Genomic DNA, 16692 nt, shown 5'->3' with positions numbered 1-16692 from the left:
TCAAGGGATACAACAATATATGTCTTTACCAAGAGTTGTCTAGAGCTACCTTTTGCAGTAAATATTGATGCAAAAGGTAGTTGATGTAGTTTTTAGCAAGTTTTATGTCTTTGCCTCAATATAAAAATCCCTTTTGTGTTCTCTCAGAGCGTACACACACACTTGAGCCATAAAAAATGGACGTTCTAGTGGTTCTGAGCACTAAAGAGAATGATTTCCCTCGTCAGTGATTTTACATGCAAATCTAATTTTTCTGTTATGGCAGGAAGGGGATAAGCTATTGTACTAGCACACTGTTAAATTTTATGCACGTATTAATGAAAACACACACACACTAACTCCCATGCACATCTCATAATCTGAAATAAAAGAATCCCAATTTTCCAGGTGCAGAGGTCCGTGGTAAGAAGTTGGAGCAACTCATACAGAAACCACATTACTCTCCATCAGGGCTGTCGAGAGTATGAGCTATTATACCATCCACACATATGAGTAGAGCTTGCCACTTGACAGAGAGTGTGATGGGGCCTGAAAAGCAAAGTAGTGGGATTACGCTTGATCAGCAGCAAAATAAGTTCATTGTCATATTCTATAGAGACTGTGCTTTTTTCATATTGCTGCAAGATGATGTTAACTGACTTCAGAGGAGAATCATCTGGCATGAAACCTCCCTGAATGTTTACATACTCTCTTAGATCAGTAGATGAATGCATTTTAGCTTCAGTTGTGCATCTTCTTAAGAATATGACTGAAAATAAAATCCACTTTATCTCACAATGAGGCCATTAAAGGTGCATATAGGTAGATAAATTGTGCATTTGTCTCCTGTACAGCACTCTCACATTGGTGGTATAAAATAAATAACAGAAATAAATGAGTATTCGCTCTGCTCCTTCCACCCACTGTAGGCACAGAGAAAACTGTATTTATTCAGACAGCTAATACACACAGTGTACAGAGCGTGTTTATACTGTGTCTGGATGAAAAGGACTCCAGAGGCTTTTGCCTCTCACACAAAGCAAATACCTGCCCAGGAATAAGACATTGATTTGTCATTTCCCACAGCAGAAGATTGGCAAATAGGCTAAGCAGACATGTGATGACTTTTGTCCAGTAGGAGTCAAAGGCCTTAAACTCAGATGCCGCTGTATGGATCCTATCTTTCATGCACAGAGACGAGATAAAAACCCACACATTTTCTATGAGAGCAGCAGGGAGTGTTAGCTTCAGGAAAAGGAGTTTCTGCTCATTAAAAAAAAACATCGGTACACATACAGTGGTTACCCTCAGCTCTCTTTCAGATTGCTGTAATACACAAATAATTAGTAGAAAATATAGTTTTACTGTGCCTTGCAAAAGTTGCACACCCCTCAAATGCTTTTGCATTTCCTTACAAACAACATTCCATAAAACAGGAAGTTTAATTGTATTTTAGCCAGATTTGATGAGACAGGCCAACACAGAGTAACATATAATTGTGATGAGAAGCTAAAATAGCACATGCTGTTCGGTTTATTTTTATTTTTTTGTTTGGTTTGTTTATAACAAACAAAATTCTGAAAAGTGTGGCTTACCTTTTTATTCAGCCCTTCGGGATCAATACTTTGCACATTTTCATACTAAAACTTTTGCCTATTTGTCTCTGCCACACAGCTGAAGCTCAGTCAGTTTGGAAGCAATAGTCTGGTAACAGCAGTTCTCAAGTATTGCCAGAAATTCTCAAATGGATCTTGGTCTGGACTTTAACTAGGCCATGATAACATGTGAATATTCTTTGATCTAAACAAGTCCATTGTAGCTCTGGCAGCATGTTCAGGGTGGTGGTCCAACTAGAAGGTGAACTTTTATTTACCTTCATCTGTTACGCCATGCACTCTGACAATTTTTTCTGTCCTTGCTAAAGAAAATTATCCCCACAGCATGATGCTGCACCACCATGTTTAAGCTTGGGGATAGAGTACAGGGTGTACAGGGTCCTGTGCAGTTTTAGTTTTCTCGCCCACATACCTTTACACATTGATGAAATATTTGAGCTTTGGTCTTCTCTGACCACCGCACCTTCTTCCAGACATTTGTTTTACGGCTTGTGACAAACTGCATAGAGGATTTCTTTGACATACTTTCAATAATGGCTTTCTTCTCACAGCTTTTAAGAAAAGCAATTGAGTGCACCTTTGATCATTTCATGTCTTCATATTTTTCCACCAGATTTTAGGATCTTTATAGCGGCTCATAAGTTACCTTGGGCCTCCTGGGTGCTTCCCTGGTTAATACTATCCTTGGTCAGTCTGTCAGGAAAGGTGGACAGCCATGTCTTAGTTGGTTTGCAGTTGTGCTGTACTCTTTCCAATTTCAAATGATGGATTGAGAAATCCTCAGTAATTCAAAGCTTGGGATATTGTTTTATAATCTAACCGTCCTTTAAACTTGTAACTTTTAATCCTTATAACTTTATGTCTGGTGTGTCCTTGAACATCATGATGCTTTTTATTTCCAAATGTTTTCTAACAAACCTACGTGTGCTTTACGTAGTTCTGAAGGCAAATGATTGCATATGTATGCCACTCTTTTCTGATTTGTTATATCAGGTATGATGTTCCGTTCACTTCATAACTATATGCTACTTTGTGTTGATACAAAATAGAAAATCTAAACAAAATACAATAAAGTTTGAGATTGTAATTTGAAAACATTTGAAGGGCATGAATGTTTGCAAGGCACTGTAACAATCAAGCAATCAATAGTCGTCTGGATGGCTGGATTTTTCAGTTAACACATTCTAAGTATTTTACTAAAAACAACGCAACAAATACAAACCCAACCATTTGATTTGTCATGGACCACAGGAACACACCTGCTTACATTTACATCCAACAGCCACTTCACCTGCATACCTACTCAGCACTTCCTTAAAACAAATGTAAAGTCAGCACAATACAGCTACTGGCACACATCCACACAAAGTTACAGCAGCTGTATCAAGGTTTAACCTGATTTCAATTACTTGGTAGAAGCTAATGTTTTTAATATACACTGTAGTTTATATGTTGCATGTATTACACAGACAATCACCAATTCACTTATTGTTTTTCTCAACATTTTACTCATCATTCTTCATTTAAAGATGTTTTTTCAATGTGGATGTTACAGGTCCTTCTCAAAATATTAGCATATTGTGATAAAGTTCATTATTTTCCATAATGTAATGATGAAAATTTAACATTCATATATTTTAGATTCATTGCACACTAACTGAAATATTTCAGGTCTTTTATTGTCTTAATACGGATGATTTTGGCATACAGCTCATGAAAACCCAAAATTTCTATCTCACAAAATTAGCATATTTCATCCGACCAATAAAAGAAAAGTGTTTTTGATACAAAAAACGTCAACCTTCAAATAATCTTGTACAGTTATGCACTCAATACTTGGTCGGGAATCCTTTTGCAGAAATGACTGCTTCAATGCGGCGTGGCATGGAGGCAATCAGCCTGTGGCACTGCTGAGGTCTTATGGAGGCCCAGGATGCTTCGATAGCGGCCTTTAGCTCATCCAGAGTGTTGGGTCTTGAGTCTCTCAACGTTCTCTTCACAATATCCCACAGATTCTCTATGGGGTTCAGGTCAGGAGAGTTGGCAGGCCAATTGAGCACAGTGATACCATGGTCAGTAAACCATTTACCAGTGGTTTTGGCACTGTGAGCAGGTGCCAGGTCGTGCTGAAAAATGAAATCTTCATCTCCATAAAGCTTTTCAGCAGATGGAAGCATGAAGTGCTCCAAAATCTCCTGATAGCTAGCTGCATTGACCCTGCCCTTGATAAAACACAGTGGACCAACACCAGCAGCTGACACGGCACCCCAGACCATCACTGACTGTGGGTACGTGACACTGGACTTCTGGCATTTTGGCATTTCCTTCTCCCCAGTCTTCCTCCAGACTCTGGCACATTGATTTCCGAATGACATGCAGAATTTGCTTTCATTCAAAAAAAGTACTTTGGACCACTGAGCAACAGTCCAGTGCTGCTTCTCTGTAGCCCAGGTCAGGCGCTTCTGCCGCTGTTTCTGGTTCAAAAGTGGCTTGACCTGGGGAATGCGGCACCTGTAGCCCATTTCCTGCACACGCCTGTGCACGGTGGCTCTGGATGTTTCTACTCCAGACTCAGTCCACTGCTTCCGCAGGTCCCCCAAGGTCTGGAATCGGCCCTTCTCCACAATCTTCCTCAGGGTCCGGTCACCTCTTCTCATTGTGCAGCGTTTTCTGCCACACTTTTTCCTTCCCACAGACTTCCCACTGAGGTGCCTTGATACAGCACTCTGGGAACAGCCTATTCGTTCAGAAATTTCTTTCTGTGTCTTACCCTCTTGCTTGAGGGTGTCAATAGTGGCCTTCTGGACAGCAGTCAGGTCGGCGGTCTTACCCATGATTGGGGTTTTGAGTGATGAACCAGGCTGGGAGTTTTAAAGGCCTCAGGAATCTTTTGCAGGTGTTTAGAGTTAACTCGTTGATTCAGATGATTAGGTTCATAGCTCATTTAGAGACCCTTTTAATGATATGCTAATTTTGTGAGATAGGAATTTTGGGTTTTCATGAGCTGTATGCCAAAATCATCCGTATTAAGACAATAAAAGACCTGAAATATTTCAGTTAGTGTGCAATGAATCTAAAATATATGAATGTTAAATTTTCATCATTACATTATGGAAAATAATGAACTTTATCACAATTTGCTAATATTTTGAGAAGGACCCGTATCTGTGAGGTCCACCAAAGAAGAACAGATGTGAGAGCACTTCCTTTCAGAGTGCCTGTAATGTGTAACCTGTCCCACCAGGTGGTAGCAAACCTTGTCAGATTGCTGCAGTTGAATGAGCAGCCCGTTGGATGGAGGCAAAGTGCATGGGGAAATACTTCATTTCAGAGGCTGCAGAAGAAAAAGGAGGAGGAAGTAGCAGGAAGAGCAAAAAGTTTCTTGTCTCCTCCACTTTGGCTGCAGCTGTTAAGGTAAATGGTGAGAAGATGTGCGGATAAGCGATGTTTATTGCCTCCTGTTGGAGTAAAATGGTTCGTATAATGCATAGAGAGAATAGCATCAAATGCCTAAAACGTGTTGCACGAAGCTGAGGTTAGCATTCATTTGATCTACAGTTTCATGTTCGGTGCTTGAGAAAGGGTTTTATCCCGCTACATTTACTCTGGACTCTGTTTTATCCTTAAAACAAATGTTCTGACAGAAACGGGGTTGTTTTGTTCCAAGGGGTCGATCTATAAAAACACAATTTGAGAGTTGTTAAACCTTTACTGAATTTGTGAAAACTCAACTTATTTTACACTGACTCTATTAAACACATTTGTTGTTGTTTTTTTTTTTTTTGCTTGAGACCACATTTCATTGGGGGAAACTACTCGGCTTTCTTTGTTTGAGACATTAGAATGGATCCAGCTTGAAAACTGCCTCGGCAGCTCAGACCTGGACAGGATTATTCTACACTAAGGACAGATTGTAATAAACACAGTTTGCTGTATGTAAAACTTGTGTTTTATTATAAAAACTCACAAGTATGTGAGTTTTTCAAGGCTTTTTTTGGGGGGGCTTATTACCATCTTACATGGGGTACAGCTCAAAAACCATTTCAGAATCAGTTTATAAATCACATTTGGAGATTTGTGAAACCTTTATTCAGTTTGTGAAATCTCAAGATACTGTAACTGTGTTTGCAAACTGAAATTTAAAATGAGAATTAGCAAAGTAACTCCTATGAGAACATGAACATGAGGAGTTGTTCCCGCAAGTAAGGATAGAAATGGTGAGTCCAGATAAGAACATCAAGAATAATGTACAAATCGTTTTAGGTTCCTTTCACGTTAAAAAAGGGGCGATGCAAAGTATAAGCTGGGCTGTGAAAAATACACAAGTATAGAAAAATATGTAAGACTTAAGGGATTGCAAGATGGCCCTGAATCAAAGTGTTTACATAAAAACCCTTAAAAAGGAATATATAGAGATAGTTTTCACTCTAGTCTTTATTGGTTTTTGTGAAGAAAAATAAATAAAAATACATACATTTTCCAGTTTACGTCTGATGTTGCAATATTTGCTCTAAATCTCCCATCCTGCATCAACATTTAGTTTTTATTTCCACTCCCCTGTAAGACATCTTTAAACATTTTTACTGCGTTGCATCAGAATGGCTGCAAACTGCCGTTTTTCCGTAATTAATCCTGTCTTGTTGCATGTCTCCCTCGGATCGGACAGTCATGGCTGAGGAAGCTGCAGATGTAACTCGGCTGCTCAAACGCCAAAAGCCAAAGCTGATAGAGATTCTCAAAGCGGATGCAGATTTTGTTCTGCAGTTTGCACATTCTCGTGATCTGCCTTCTGATACCGGCTATGAGAAGATTAAATCTTGTCACGTTCCTAGTGAAAAGGTGCGAGACCTTTTAGATCACGTCATCAGCAGAGGGCACCAAGCAGCACAAGGCATGCTGGAGCTGCTGAAGGAAAAGGAGATGCAGAAAACATTTCCTATGCTTGCTTTTGTTAAAGATCTGGATATGACAACACCATTGTCAGGTACAAAGAGAAAATATTTGTTTTCTCAAGAGTTTTATTAATAAATGTTGATTTTGTGTAAATATAAAAATGTCTATTATTTACCAGTTGAAGATTCCGAAACGCAAAATCCAGTTCCAGCTAAAAAGGTTTGCCGTAATGGTAAGTCACTCTCCAGTGAAGATTATTGCCTCTAACAGTCAGATCATCTCCTACAGCGTCTGGTGGTTGTTGTTTCACAGGCCGTGGCAGGGTGACAGAACCACAGCTGATGACTGTGGCTCGCGGTCTTGGCCATTCTTGGAGGCAGATCGGCATACAGGCTCTGGACATCCCATCTGTGAGGATAGAACACATCGAAGAGGAGAAAACAAACCATGTGGACCGAGTCTTTGCCATGCTTCGTTACTGGCGCAACCAGAAGAGAGAAGAAGCTACTGCTGCTTGCCTGCACTCCCTCCTCAGTCAGAAAGACCTAGAAGTGCCTTCTGAGAGTATTGACTTTCTGCTGGAGAATGACTGAGATCTTCCCTCAGGAGAAAATGAAAACTTTTTACGGCAAATGTTTTTACTGGGAATGAGTATAATAGGACAGAATTATGCTAAGATTTGACTATACTTACAGTAATAGGGTCTGGGTTGTAAAATGTTTTTTTCTCTTTTTAATCAAGGAAAAAATTGAAAAACTGCAGTAATTTTCTTTAAATTTATTGTAAATAGAGACTGGGATTTACAGTGGGAAAAAATCCTCTTTTTTTATATATAAATGTATTTTATTTATTTTTACCCTTTCATGCTTTAATTAATCTTGAGTTTCTCTGTTTGGCTCAGACGATTACAGATCATCATTCCATGTTCTCTTGAAATGTTAACTTCTTTTAATTGTATTTTATTTAGTGAAATATATCTAACAAACAAATGTTGAAGAACTCGTCACATTTATTACATTTATTCAGTGGGAAAAATCCCAAGAAATAATCGTCTAACAAAATTATTGGTGTCACAATTGTTGGAACCTCTAACAATGGTCAAATTAATGATGATTAAGCATGCTTTAATGTATACCAAGGAATAGCCTCCAGGTTTCATTAGGTCTCCATGACAGCCATAAGATACCATCTGCATGCCTACCCAGTTGTTTAGGAGTGAAACCTGTTCTGTCTCAAATGAATGCAACTGAAACTGTGTTTTGGTAAGATGAAGCTAAGCTAAAAATTGACCTTTTTGGCTGAAAATGGTCCAGCCCTGTAGCATGTGTGAACGATGAACATAACGCATGAAAAGAAAATGCACCTTATGCCTACTGGTAAGTACGACGGCAGACCAGTGATGGTGTGGGCCTCTTTCTCCAAAGTTTCTTGGAAAGCTTGTTTGAGTGCATGGCATGGTGAGTTCATCAAATTATCAGGAAGGATAAATACATGATCACCTGGACTCTATCAGTATGCTGAAAATGGCTCATCATTGGTCTTTCATTTAGACAAGAACCAGATCAACACACAAATGCTTCACAAAACTGATCTTCTTCCATGGCCACCTCAGTTCTCAGACCTAAATTGTACAGAAAACCTGTGAGCTGAAGATATGACGGCATAAGAGGCGACTTTGTAAAGAAAAATGGGCAAAGATTCTTTTTTCAATTGCTCAAATAAGCAGGCACAGTATTGTAAAATCTTAAAATTTCATTCATTTAAAATGTGTAAGTGGAATTCAATTTATTTCATTTTCGATCAGATCATGAACAAAGAAGCTGTCTTTTTAATTTTTAATCTGAAATGTTATCTGACAGTTAAATCATATTTGGTTGTGAACTGATGAGAATCAATTAAACTTGGCTTTTTTAATGAAAGATTCCCACTAAACGTGATTAAATATCTTTTGTGACAGACGTAATAAGTCAATGAACTCTGCCATTTCTCCCTCTCTCCCAACTAGCCTCTGGCATCATTAATTAACTTTCACTATGGGACAAAGGTTGAGTTATCTACATTATTCTCACCTTTGCTTTGTCACTGCTTTCTTTCTGTCAGCGCAATCCAGGCAAGTTGCAGAGGTTTGCCAGCTTTTTGAAACTAAATATGGCAGAAAGATCTCCATTTTCATGTAAGTACAACATCTGTATTATTTTTATGTTCAATAAGTCATTCCTTACCAACTGTACTAACAGCAGACGGACAGAGAATGGAACCGATTGTTGGTGACTTGAGCGATCCTCTGATCAACCACGCAGAGGGACAACTCTTCCTTTATGAAGCCTACAAAATTCTTGTGGAGGAGGTGCTCTGCAAAGGCACGGATGTCAAGGAGAAGGTCTCTGAAGAATAAAGCACCAGGAATACCACCAGGCTGTGGGATTACCGACTGTTCTAAACTAAAAACTGTAATGTGTGTATTCCTGATGCAGGTGTGTGAATGGAAAGAGCCCGAGGAGCTGGCCCTGCTGTTGGATCTGGACCTGAGGGAGAAGGGGGAGCCACAGGAAAGACTTCTACAGAGAGTGAGAGATGTCGCCAAGTACAGCATTAAGACAAGTAAGACCTGGCAGAGACAAAAATGTTAATCCTAATTTTCGTTGATTCTGATGGGGTTGTTTAATGGTAATTTCAGGTCACCCACGTTTCTTCAACCAGCAGTTTGCTGGCGTTGACTACCATTCTTTGGCTGGACGCTTTCTTTCCGAGGCTCTGAACACCAATCTGTAAGAGACAGAAAATACAGTTAAGCCAAAAATTATAAATACCCCTAACAGATTTTGTTTTGTTTTATTTGTTGCACCAACAAGTTTTTCAGAATGGTGTCAATGTTCATTTTTTGGAACATCGGGGGAAAAAGACAGTTTTCAGTTTGTTTGCATAAGTGTGGTGTGCTGATGTTTCAACCCCTTTTAATCTAATAACTCCTGCACCAATCACAGTAAATAATTAAACCAGGTTTAAGCTATAGTACAATATAAAACACTGTAAGAGCAGTATTCTATCTATAATCCGAAAACAAACTCCAAACCCACTAAGACATGGGGATTCAAATTAACCAACAGGTGGGGCCAGGAGAACTTTAAATACTCAAGAGAACAATGACTTTGGAGGATTTTCAGAGCTCCACTGCTGGGGTGGGAACATTTTTATCAGGACAACAAGGTAATGCACCCCAGTGATATGGCTTTTAAAGAAGAGTTGCAAGAAAAAAAAAAACATGAGTTCTCTTTCAAATTTGCAGCAAACATGTGGAAGAAGGTCCTCAGCTCAGAATAGACCAAAATAAAACTTTCTGGCCTACATCTGAAACCCTGTGTGTGGAAGAAAACATTGCAGAATCTAATTTTAAGACCAACACATTTTATCTACTTTATATCTGCTTAATATCTCAGTGGGATTTCCACTACAGAATACGGTTACTGTTTAATACAGATACATTATTTAGTGTCCAAGAGAGACAATCAGGTTTCAGCCTGCTCCCTTGTGTCCAAAGATTTTCCAGGTTTATCCCAATCCAGTACTGTGTAGCACTAGATTAAATTCCTATGAATTTTATTTTGAAAAGCTGCATCATCATTGCGTTTTTGTTTTCTTTTTCATTATTATGTAGTAGTTATTTTCCCACAGTCTTTCACATAGCTGGAGTACTGGAAAGTACTCCAAATTATAACAAATAATCTGGACAAAATCTGCCATTTTGAAAGAGTTTCATAACTTTGGTTTTCTATTATATATAAGAAGAACATGTAACATTTATGTTGAATAAGACAGAATCAGTTTTATGTATCTTTTGAGTGTAAAACTGTCTTTTTTTAGATGTTCAAATATCATCCTGTCACACATATCATAAAAAGTAATGAAAAAGAAGTATAAAACAGAAAAATCTAAGATAGACAGGAGCAAATGTACTATTTGTTTCTTCACTCCTGTAACACAGTATTGAATTCAATTCAATTCAGTTTTATTTATATAGCGCCAATTCACAACACATGTCTCAAGGCACTTCACAAAAGTCAAGTACATACATTCCAATGAATCCTAACAATTGAACAGTGCAGTCAGAGTTAGTTATTTATTCAAATTGGATAAAAAGTTTTTCTGTCTAAGGAAACCCAGCAGATTGCATCCAGTCAGTGACTTGCAGCATTTAGTCCTCCTGAATGAGCATGTAGAGACAGTGGACAGTCACTAGCGTTGACTTTGCAGCAATCCCTCAAACTGAGCATGCATGTAGCGACAGTGGAGAGGAAAAACTCCCTTTTAACAGGAAGAAACCTCCAGCAGAACCAGGCTCAGTGTGAGCGGCCATCTGCCACGACCGACTGGGGGTTTGAGAGAACAGAGCAGAGACACAAAGAGAACAAAGAAGCACTGATCCAGAAGTACTTTCTATGGGAAGGAAAAGTAAATGTTAATGGATGTAGCTCCTTTAGTCGTTTCACCTAGAAAGAAAGAACAGATAAACTCTGAGCCAGTTTTCAAGGTTAAGAGTCTGAAAGAGAGCACATATAATTAGTTACAGTTAAGCTCAGTCAATCGCCATGTCTAGGAGAGAGAAAGGGATAATCACTAAAAGACATGGCCATGTGGGTCATTGGTAGAGGGTGAGCATTAAGTTGTTGCCAGCAGAAGCTCCGACGATGCCCCTCTCCAGAAAGGTGTCACAAGTAGTCAAGCCAGGTGTAGCTTCTAGGAAGAGAATAGAGAGAACAAGGTTAAAAGCTGAAATAACAGCAAATAATGCAAAATTGGAGAGTAGTGTGAGAATGTAGCGAAGAGGGTGAAAGTGGTCGTTATGTCCTCCAGCAGCCTAAGCCTATAGCAGCATAACTACACAGATAGTTTCAGTTCAGATTATTTAGTTAAAGGGTGCTTATTTACAACAATGTCGTCTCAAGGAACCCCGCAAAGGGTCCCACTGATGGTCATTGTTATACTAAAAACCACAATGATTGGGATACCTTCCTCTGTCAGACTGATTATAACCATTGGAAAAGAGAGGGGGTCATACAGGTAGCAGAAATGGAGGGTGTGTTTGCACCTCAACCATAACTGAGCCGGTTTAGACTAAACCTGACTCCCCCTTATTGAAGTAACTACTAAAACTCATTCATGTCGCTCTGTTTTAAATCAGATACAGGAAAAAGCTTCACAATAAGAGATAAATGATCAGATAATGTGAATGTAATTTACAGCTTCACCTACGAAGTAGCACCAGTCTTTGTTCTGATGGAGGCTGAGGTGCTCAGAGGGCTTCGTGAGCTGGTGGGCTGGACAGAAGGTGATGGTATTTTCTGTCCTGGAGGGTCCACCTCAAACATGTATGCCATGAACCTTGCACGCTACAGACTCTACCCAGAGGTCAAAAGCCAGGGCCTGTGGAGTCTGCCGCGACTGACCATCTTTACATCACCTGAGGTAAGAAGGGCCTTTCAGTTCTGCATGCCTGAGATAATAAAGTGATGCTTCTTGCTCAGAATGTAGGTCAAAAGTTTAGAAACAAGAACTAATTTGTTTTTTCTCGCTTGGACTTTGCTTTCTTTAAAGTAGCCTCCAGTGGCTTCTTTGAGTTGTAAGTAACTCTTGCAAATCTTCTGTACTCCAAAGCTAAGCTACTAAATGCATAGTGATATCAAAGAACTCATGTTGATTTTTAAGAAAGGCATTCTTGAACTTGCTTCCAAATATTTGGCTTCTATACTGGCCTTGCTTCAAAACGTTTGACCTGGTTTGTAATATTTCAGTTTAGTTTGCTTGAAATATATAATGAGTCATCATGTTTTTTAGAGCCATTACTCCGTAAAGAAGGGGGCTGCGTTTCTGGGTTTTGGGATGGACAATGTCATCTTTGTAAAAGTGGATGATGGGTAATTGCTTTTCTCACTCGAATTATTCCTTTGTCTTCCATAGATGTCAGCAATTAAAATAAAATCGCTACCCTAATCCTTTCCTTTGCTCATCAATGTGTTTAAATTCACCACAGAGGTCACATGATTCCAGAAGACCTGGATGAAAAAATTGAGCTTTCAAAATCTCAGGTAAATGTACTTTAGTTCTGTCTTTAGATACCTACCATAAAATGCTTTAATAACCTTACTATAACCTTGAATGTCTGAAATACAGTGCCTCATATTATTAACCAACCTTTAACATCTTCAAATTACGGTGTAATATAATCACACCCTTCCATGTATTTTATTAAGATTTTTACTGATGGACCAATAAAAAAGTCTTGCATAACTGTGAAGTGAAAGGGAAAGACAGCTTCTTTTCTGTTTTTTTTTACGGGTGATCAGCAGTTGTAATCATCGACACAGACTTCTTCATTCTTCTGTTTCTACCAGCTTTGCACTGTTGGAGGCTGAACTTTTTGCCCATTCTTCAAAATAGCTCAGCCTCAGTCAGATTGGATGAGAATGTCTGTAAACAGTTATTTCCAGATTTTGTCACAGATTCTCAATAGGATTTAGGTCTGACATGGCCGTTCTAGTACATGAATATGCTTTGATCTGGGTGTATGTTTAGAATCATTGTCCTGAATGTGAATGTCCAACCCAGTCTCAAGTCTTTTGCAGATATCTAACAGGTTCTCTTCTGGGATTTTCCTATATTTAGCTCCATCTATCTGACCATCAACTCTGACCAATTTTTCTGTCTCTGCTGATGAAACGCAACCCCACAGCATGATGCTGCCAGAACCATGTTTCATGGTTGGGATGGTTTGTTTAGGGTGATGTGCCATGTTATTTCTGCTCTGCATACACTGTTCTGCATGTCCACAAAGTTTAGTTTTGGTCTCATCTGACCAAAGCACCTTCTCCCACATGTTTGTTGTTTCCATACATGTTTTTTGGTACATGGGAGTTGCTAAATTAAAGATTGTGTATATACAAGTAACTGTGAATCTCTGCAGGTTCTCCAGAGGTACCATGGGCCTCTTGGCTGCTTCTCAGATTATTTCTCCCTCTTGAGCCACCTGTCAGTTTAGGTGGACGGCCATGTCTTGGTAGGTTTGCGTTACCATTTTTGGATGCTAGATTTAACAGTGCTCCAGGAGGTGTTCAAATCTGTGGATGTTGTTTTGTATCCTAATGCTGCTTTGAACCTCACCACAACCTTCTGCCTGACCTATCTGCTGTGATCCTTGGTCTTTATGATGCTGTTTGTTCACTAATGTCCTCTAACAAACCTCTGAAACCTTCACAGAACAGCTGGAATTTTACTGAGATTAAATTACTTACAGGTGGACTCTCTTTATTACTAATTAGATTTCTTCTGAAGGCAGGTCGTTGTTTTGGATTTTATTTAACCATGTATCTTTGCCTATTCTCCCCACTTCATGATTACACTCTACTTTGTGTTGGTCCATCACCTAAATCTCAATAGATACATTAAAGTCTGTGGTTGTGAGCTAACAAAACGTGGAAACGTTCATCGGGTGAGAATACTTTAAGAAGGCATTTTGAAATAATCTGTCCTTCTACCAGGGCGGAGTACCATTCTATGTGAGCTGCACATCAGGCACTACAGTACAGGGGGCTTTTGATCCGCTGGATCACATAGCCGATGTTTGTGACAAACACAAGCTCTGGCTGCATGTTGACGTGAGTCTTCCAGTGGGAAAATACTTTATGTCGAAGTCTTCTGATTTTGCAAAACTTTTGCTGTATTTCTTTTCTTTCTTTTTCAATCCGTGTTTTTCTTATTTTTTGTTTCATCTCTTGTTTTAGGCTGCCTGGGGAGGAAGTGTACTGTTTTCCAAGAAACACAAACATCTGATGAAAGGAGTTCATAGGTATTGATTTACTTTTTAAAGTCAAGTATGTATTTTTCCATGTATATGTACAACACGGAAAAAGTTCGGTCATGTTGTCAGCAGGTATGCTATGTGCACAGTGGGTGTTAATGTGTTTGTACCTGTGTGTCACTAGAGCAAACTCAGTAGCCTGGAATCCACACAAGATGCTGGTGGCTGGCCTGCAGTGTTCTGCTTTGCTGCTTAAGGATACCACGGTTTGAAATATTTCCTAGAAAAGGTTTTTAGCATGATTGTTTTCTTTATCTTAGACAAATGTTGTCTCCACAGAACTTATTGAAGAAGTGCCACAGTGCAAATGCATCATATCTGTTCCAGCAAGACAAATTTTACGATGTGAATCTGGACATCGGGGACAAGTCTGTGCAGTGCAGCCGCAAGGTGGACTGTCTGAAGCTATGGCTGATGTGGAAAGCTGTCGGCTCCGCTGGATTGGAACAGCGTGTAGACAAAGCTTTTCTCCATGCAAGGTAATCAAATAGCCTGCAGTGGCAAATGTGGGTGGACTTTACCATATGTATGGTTTTATTTCAGCTCCTTCCTTTTCATTTTGTTAAAGCTATCAAAATTAACAATGCATGAATACTATTTTACTTTAAAATAGTTAAAAAATGTCACTAACACAACCAAATGTTTAAAGAAGTGTTCATTCTGTCTGATATTTCCTATGACACCCAGCCTTCTTTGAAATGATCACAAAAACAAGAATGAATAACTTGTTCTGCACTTTTTATATCAGTGTGTTTGATTTACACTTCATCCATCAACATGCCTGCCAAATATTTAGCACAGATCAAGTTTGACACATCTACAGCTTACAAACTGTGCATAGTGTTCCAGGATTCTGATTGTTTAAATTGATTACATTTGGAGAAGTATTTAGTGATAAATTTTGCACATGGCAGCATTTAGAGCCTAGGCTAATTTACAAGGTTAATTCCTGGTCCCTTATTTAAAATATGTCAGTCAGTCATGTTCTACTGCTTCTTCCATAGTGGGCCGTGGAAAAGCTGGTGCCTATCTCTAGTAGTCTATGGGCGGGAGGTGGGGTACACCCTGGACAGGCCGCCAGTCCATCGCAGCATTTAAATTATGTAAAATACAAAAAGCTGTGCTCCATTTCCAAAAGCACAAGTGTAATAAAAACATAGAATTGGCCAATGTGGTGCACAATAGACAAACAAACCACAATACTAATTCAAACCACCAGAGGTGCCATGTAACCATAAAACTGTTTGCATGAAGTGAGAAACTGTCTGATGAGTCCAAACCTTTGCATGCTTGGTTGTGCTCAGGAATCTTAATAATAAAAACGTAAAAAGTAGCTGTTCAACACCCGTCTTCTTGAAGGCCTTCGAAAAAGTAGATAAAATATATATTAGGCCATAATTATAACTTTCCAAAACAGATCTTTTCTGCTTGCATTTGCTTAAAAAAGGTAATAACAAGTCAACAAAATTAATAAAAAAGTATTAAAAAGTGGGTTGGTTTTTTTTTGTTTTTTTTAACATTTGCAGGTATTTAGTGGATCAAATGAAGAAAAGAGATGGTTTCCAACTTTTGAGGGAGGTAGGTTCACATTTAAAGCAAGAAAAGATGTATTTTTTCAGAAACATGTATTAGTATATATTTTAAAAAATGTACTCCTGTGGACAGCCAGAGTTTGTGAACGTGTGCTTTTGGTTCATCCCGCCAAGTCTGAGAGGGAAGGAAAAACCTGGAGACTACCAAAACAGACTGGCTAAGGTACGTTTCTGTTTCAGTGACACATGGTGGAAGACTGAGGTGTTGGGGTTTGAGATTTAGAATTTATTTTTATAAATTTTTTATTATTTATTTATTTTTACTTTTATCCCATTGTATTTTATAGAGAATTGGGTTGAAATAATTACTTTTACTTTGTTATAACAACAAAAAATTATCATTTTCTAATTCATTGTAGTTATCTCTATGTCAGTATTTTTGTTTTTGTTAATAGATTGCTCCAGTGATCAAGGAACGCATGGTGAAACAAGGCACTATGATGGTCGGCTACCAGCCTCTTGGAGACAGGGTCAACTTCTTCCGCGTAACCATATTGTCTCCACTCATTTCTCAGAAAGACATGGACTTCTTCCTTGATGAAATTGAAAGACTGGGAAATGATTTGTGACAAAAACAACCGTAGCCACACATTGATTAACATAAAACATACTTACTGCTTAATTACCGCTTACTAAACTTACTATACAGTCTAGTTGTATAAATAAACAAATAAATAAATAAATGTTGTATGTCCCCTTTTGTTACAACTTTAATTTATCTTTATTTCCTGTATTTTTTCCCGCCTACGTCGTTTGTAAT

General features: G+C 38.7%; 2 protein-coding genes across 6 annotated transcripts; both read left to right on the top strand.

The window, feature by feature from the left end:
* The first annotated feature begins 4851 nt into the window (after nt 1-4851).
* zgc:174906 (uncharacterized protein LOC571548 homolog) lies at nt 4852-7477 on the top strand. 2 transcript variants are annotated; one of them, XM_047367244.1, is made up of 4 exons: nt 4852-5009; nt 6262-6579; nt 6667-6720; nt 6801-7477. In XM_047367244.1, exons 2-4 carry the CDS (start codon nt 6264-6266, stop codon nt 7079-7081), a joined length of 651 nt encoding a protein of 216 aa, XP_047223200.1. In that variant the 5' UTR covers nt 4852-5009; nt 6262-6263; the 3' UTR covers nt 7082-7477. The 2 variants fall into 2 exon arrangements, with proteins under 2 accessions (XP_047223200.1, XP_047223209.1); XM_047367253.1 differs by having other exon boundaries at nt 4933-5069.
* A 137-nt stretch (nt 7478-7614) lies between these two features.
* On the top strand, nt 7615-16588 carry csad (cysteine sulfinic acid decarboxylase). 4 transcript variants are annotated; one of them, XM_047367183.1, is made up of 15 exons: nt 7615-7945; nt 8039-8661; nt 8726-8868; nt 8963-9089; nt 9166-9256; nt 11729-11951; nt 12321-12400; nt 12517-12571; nt 14021-14137; nt 14264-14328; nt 14465-14546; nt 14620-14819; nt 15867-15918; nt 16006-16095; nt 16328-16588. In XM_047367183.1, exons 2-15 carry the CDS (start codon nt 8637-8639, stop codon nt 16499-16501), a joined length of 1524 nt encoding a protein of 507 aa, XP_047223139.1. In that variant the 5' UTR covers nt 7615-7945; nt 8039-8636; the 3' UTR covers nt 16502-16588. The 4 variants fall into 4 exon arrangements, with proteins under 4 accessions (XP_047223139.1, XP_047223148.1, XP_047223157.1 ...); XM_047367192.1 differs by having other exon boundaries at nt 7615-8661; nt 8729-8868; XM_047367201.1 differs by lacking the exon at nt 16328-16588 and having other exon boundaries at nt 7615-8661; nt 16010-16053.
* Nucleotides 16589-16692: the final 104 nt, after the last annotated feature.

This window comes from Girardinichthys multiradiatus, chromosome 1 (assembly GCF_021462225.1).
Source record: "Girardinichthys multiradiatus isolate DD_20200921_A chromosome 1, DD_fGirMul_XY1, whole genome shotgun sequence".
NCBI classification, from domain to species: Eukaryota; Metazoa; Chordata; class Actinopteri; order Cyprinodontiformes; family Goodeidae; genus Girardinichthys; species Girardinichthys multiradiatus.
Note: the sequence above shows the minus strand (reverse complement) of the source record. Positions and strands in the feature narration are given on the sequence as shown.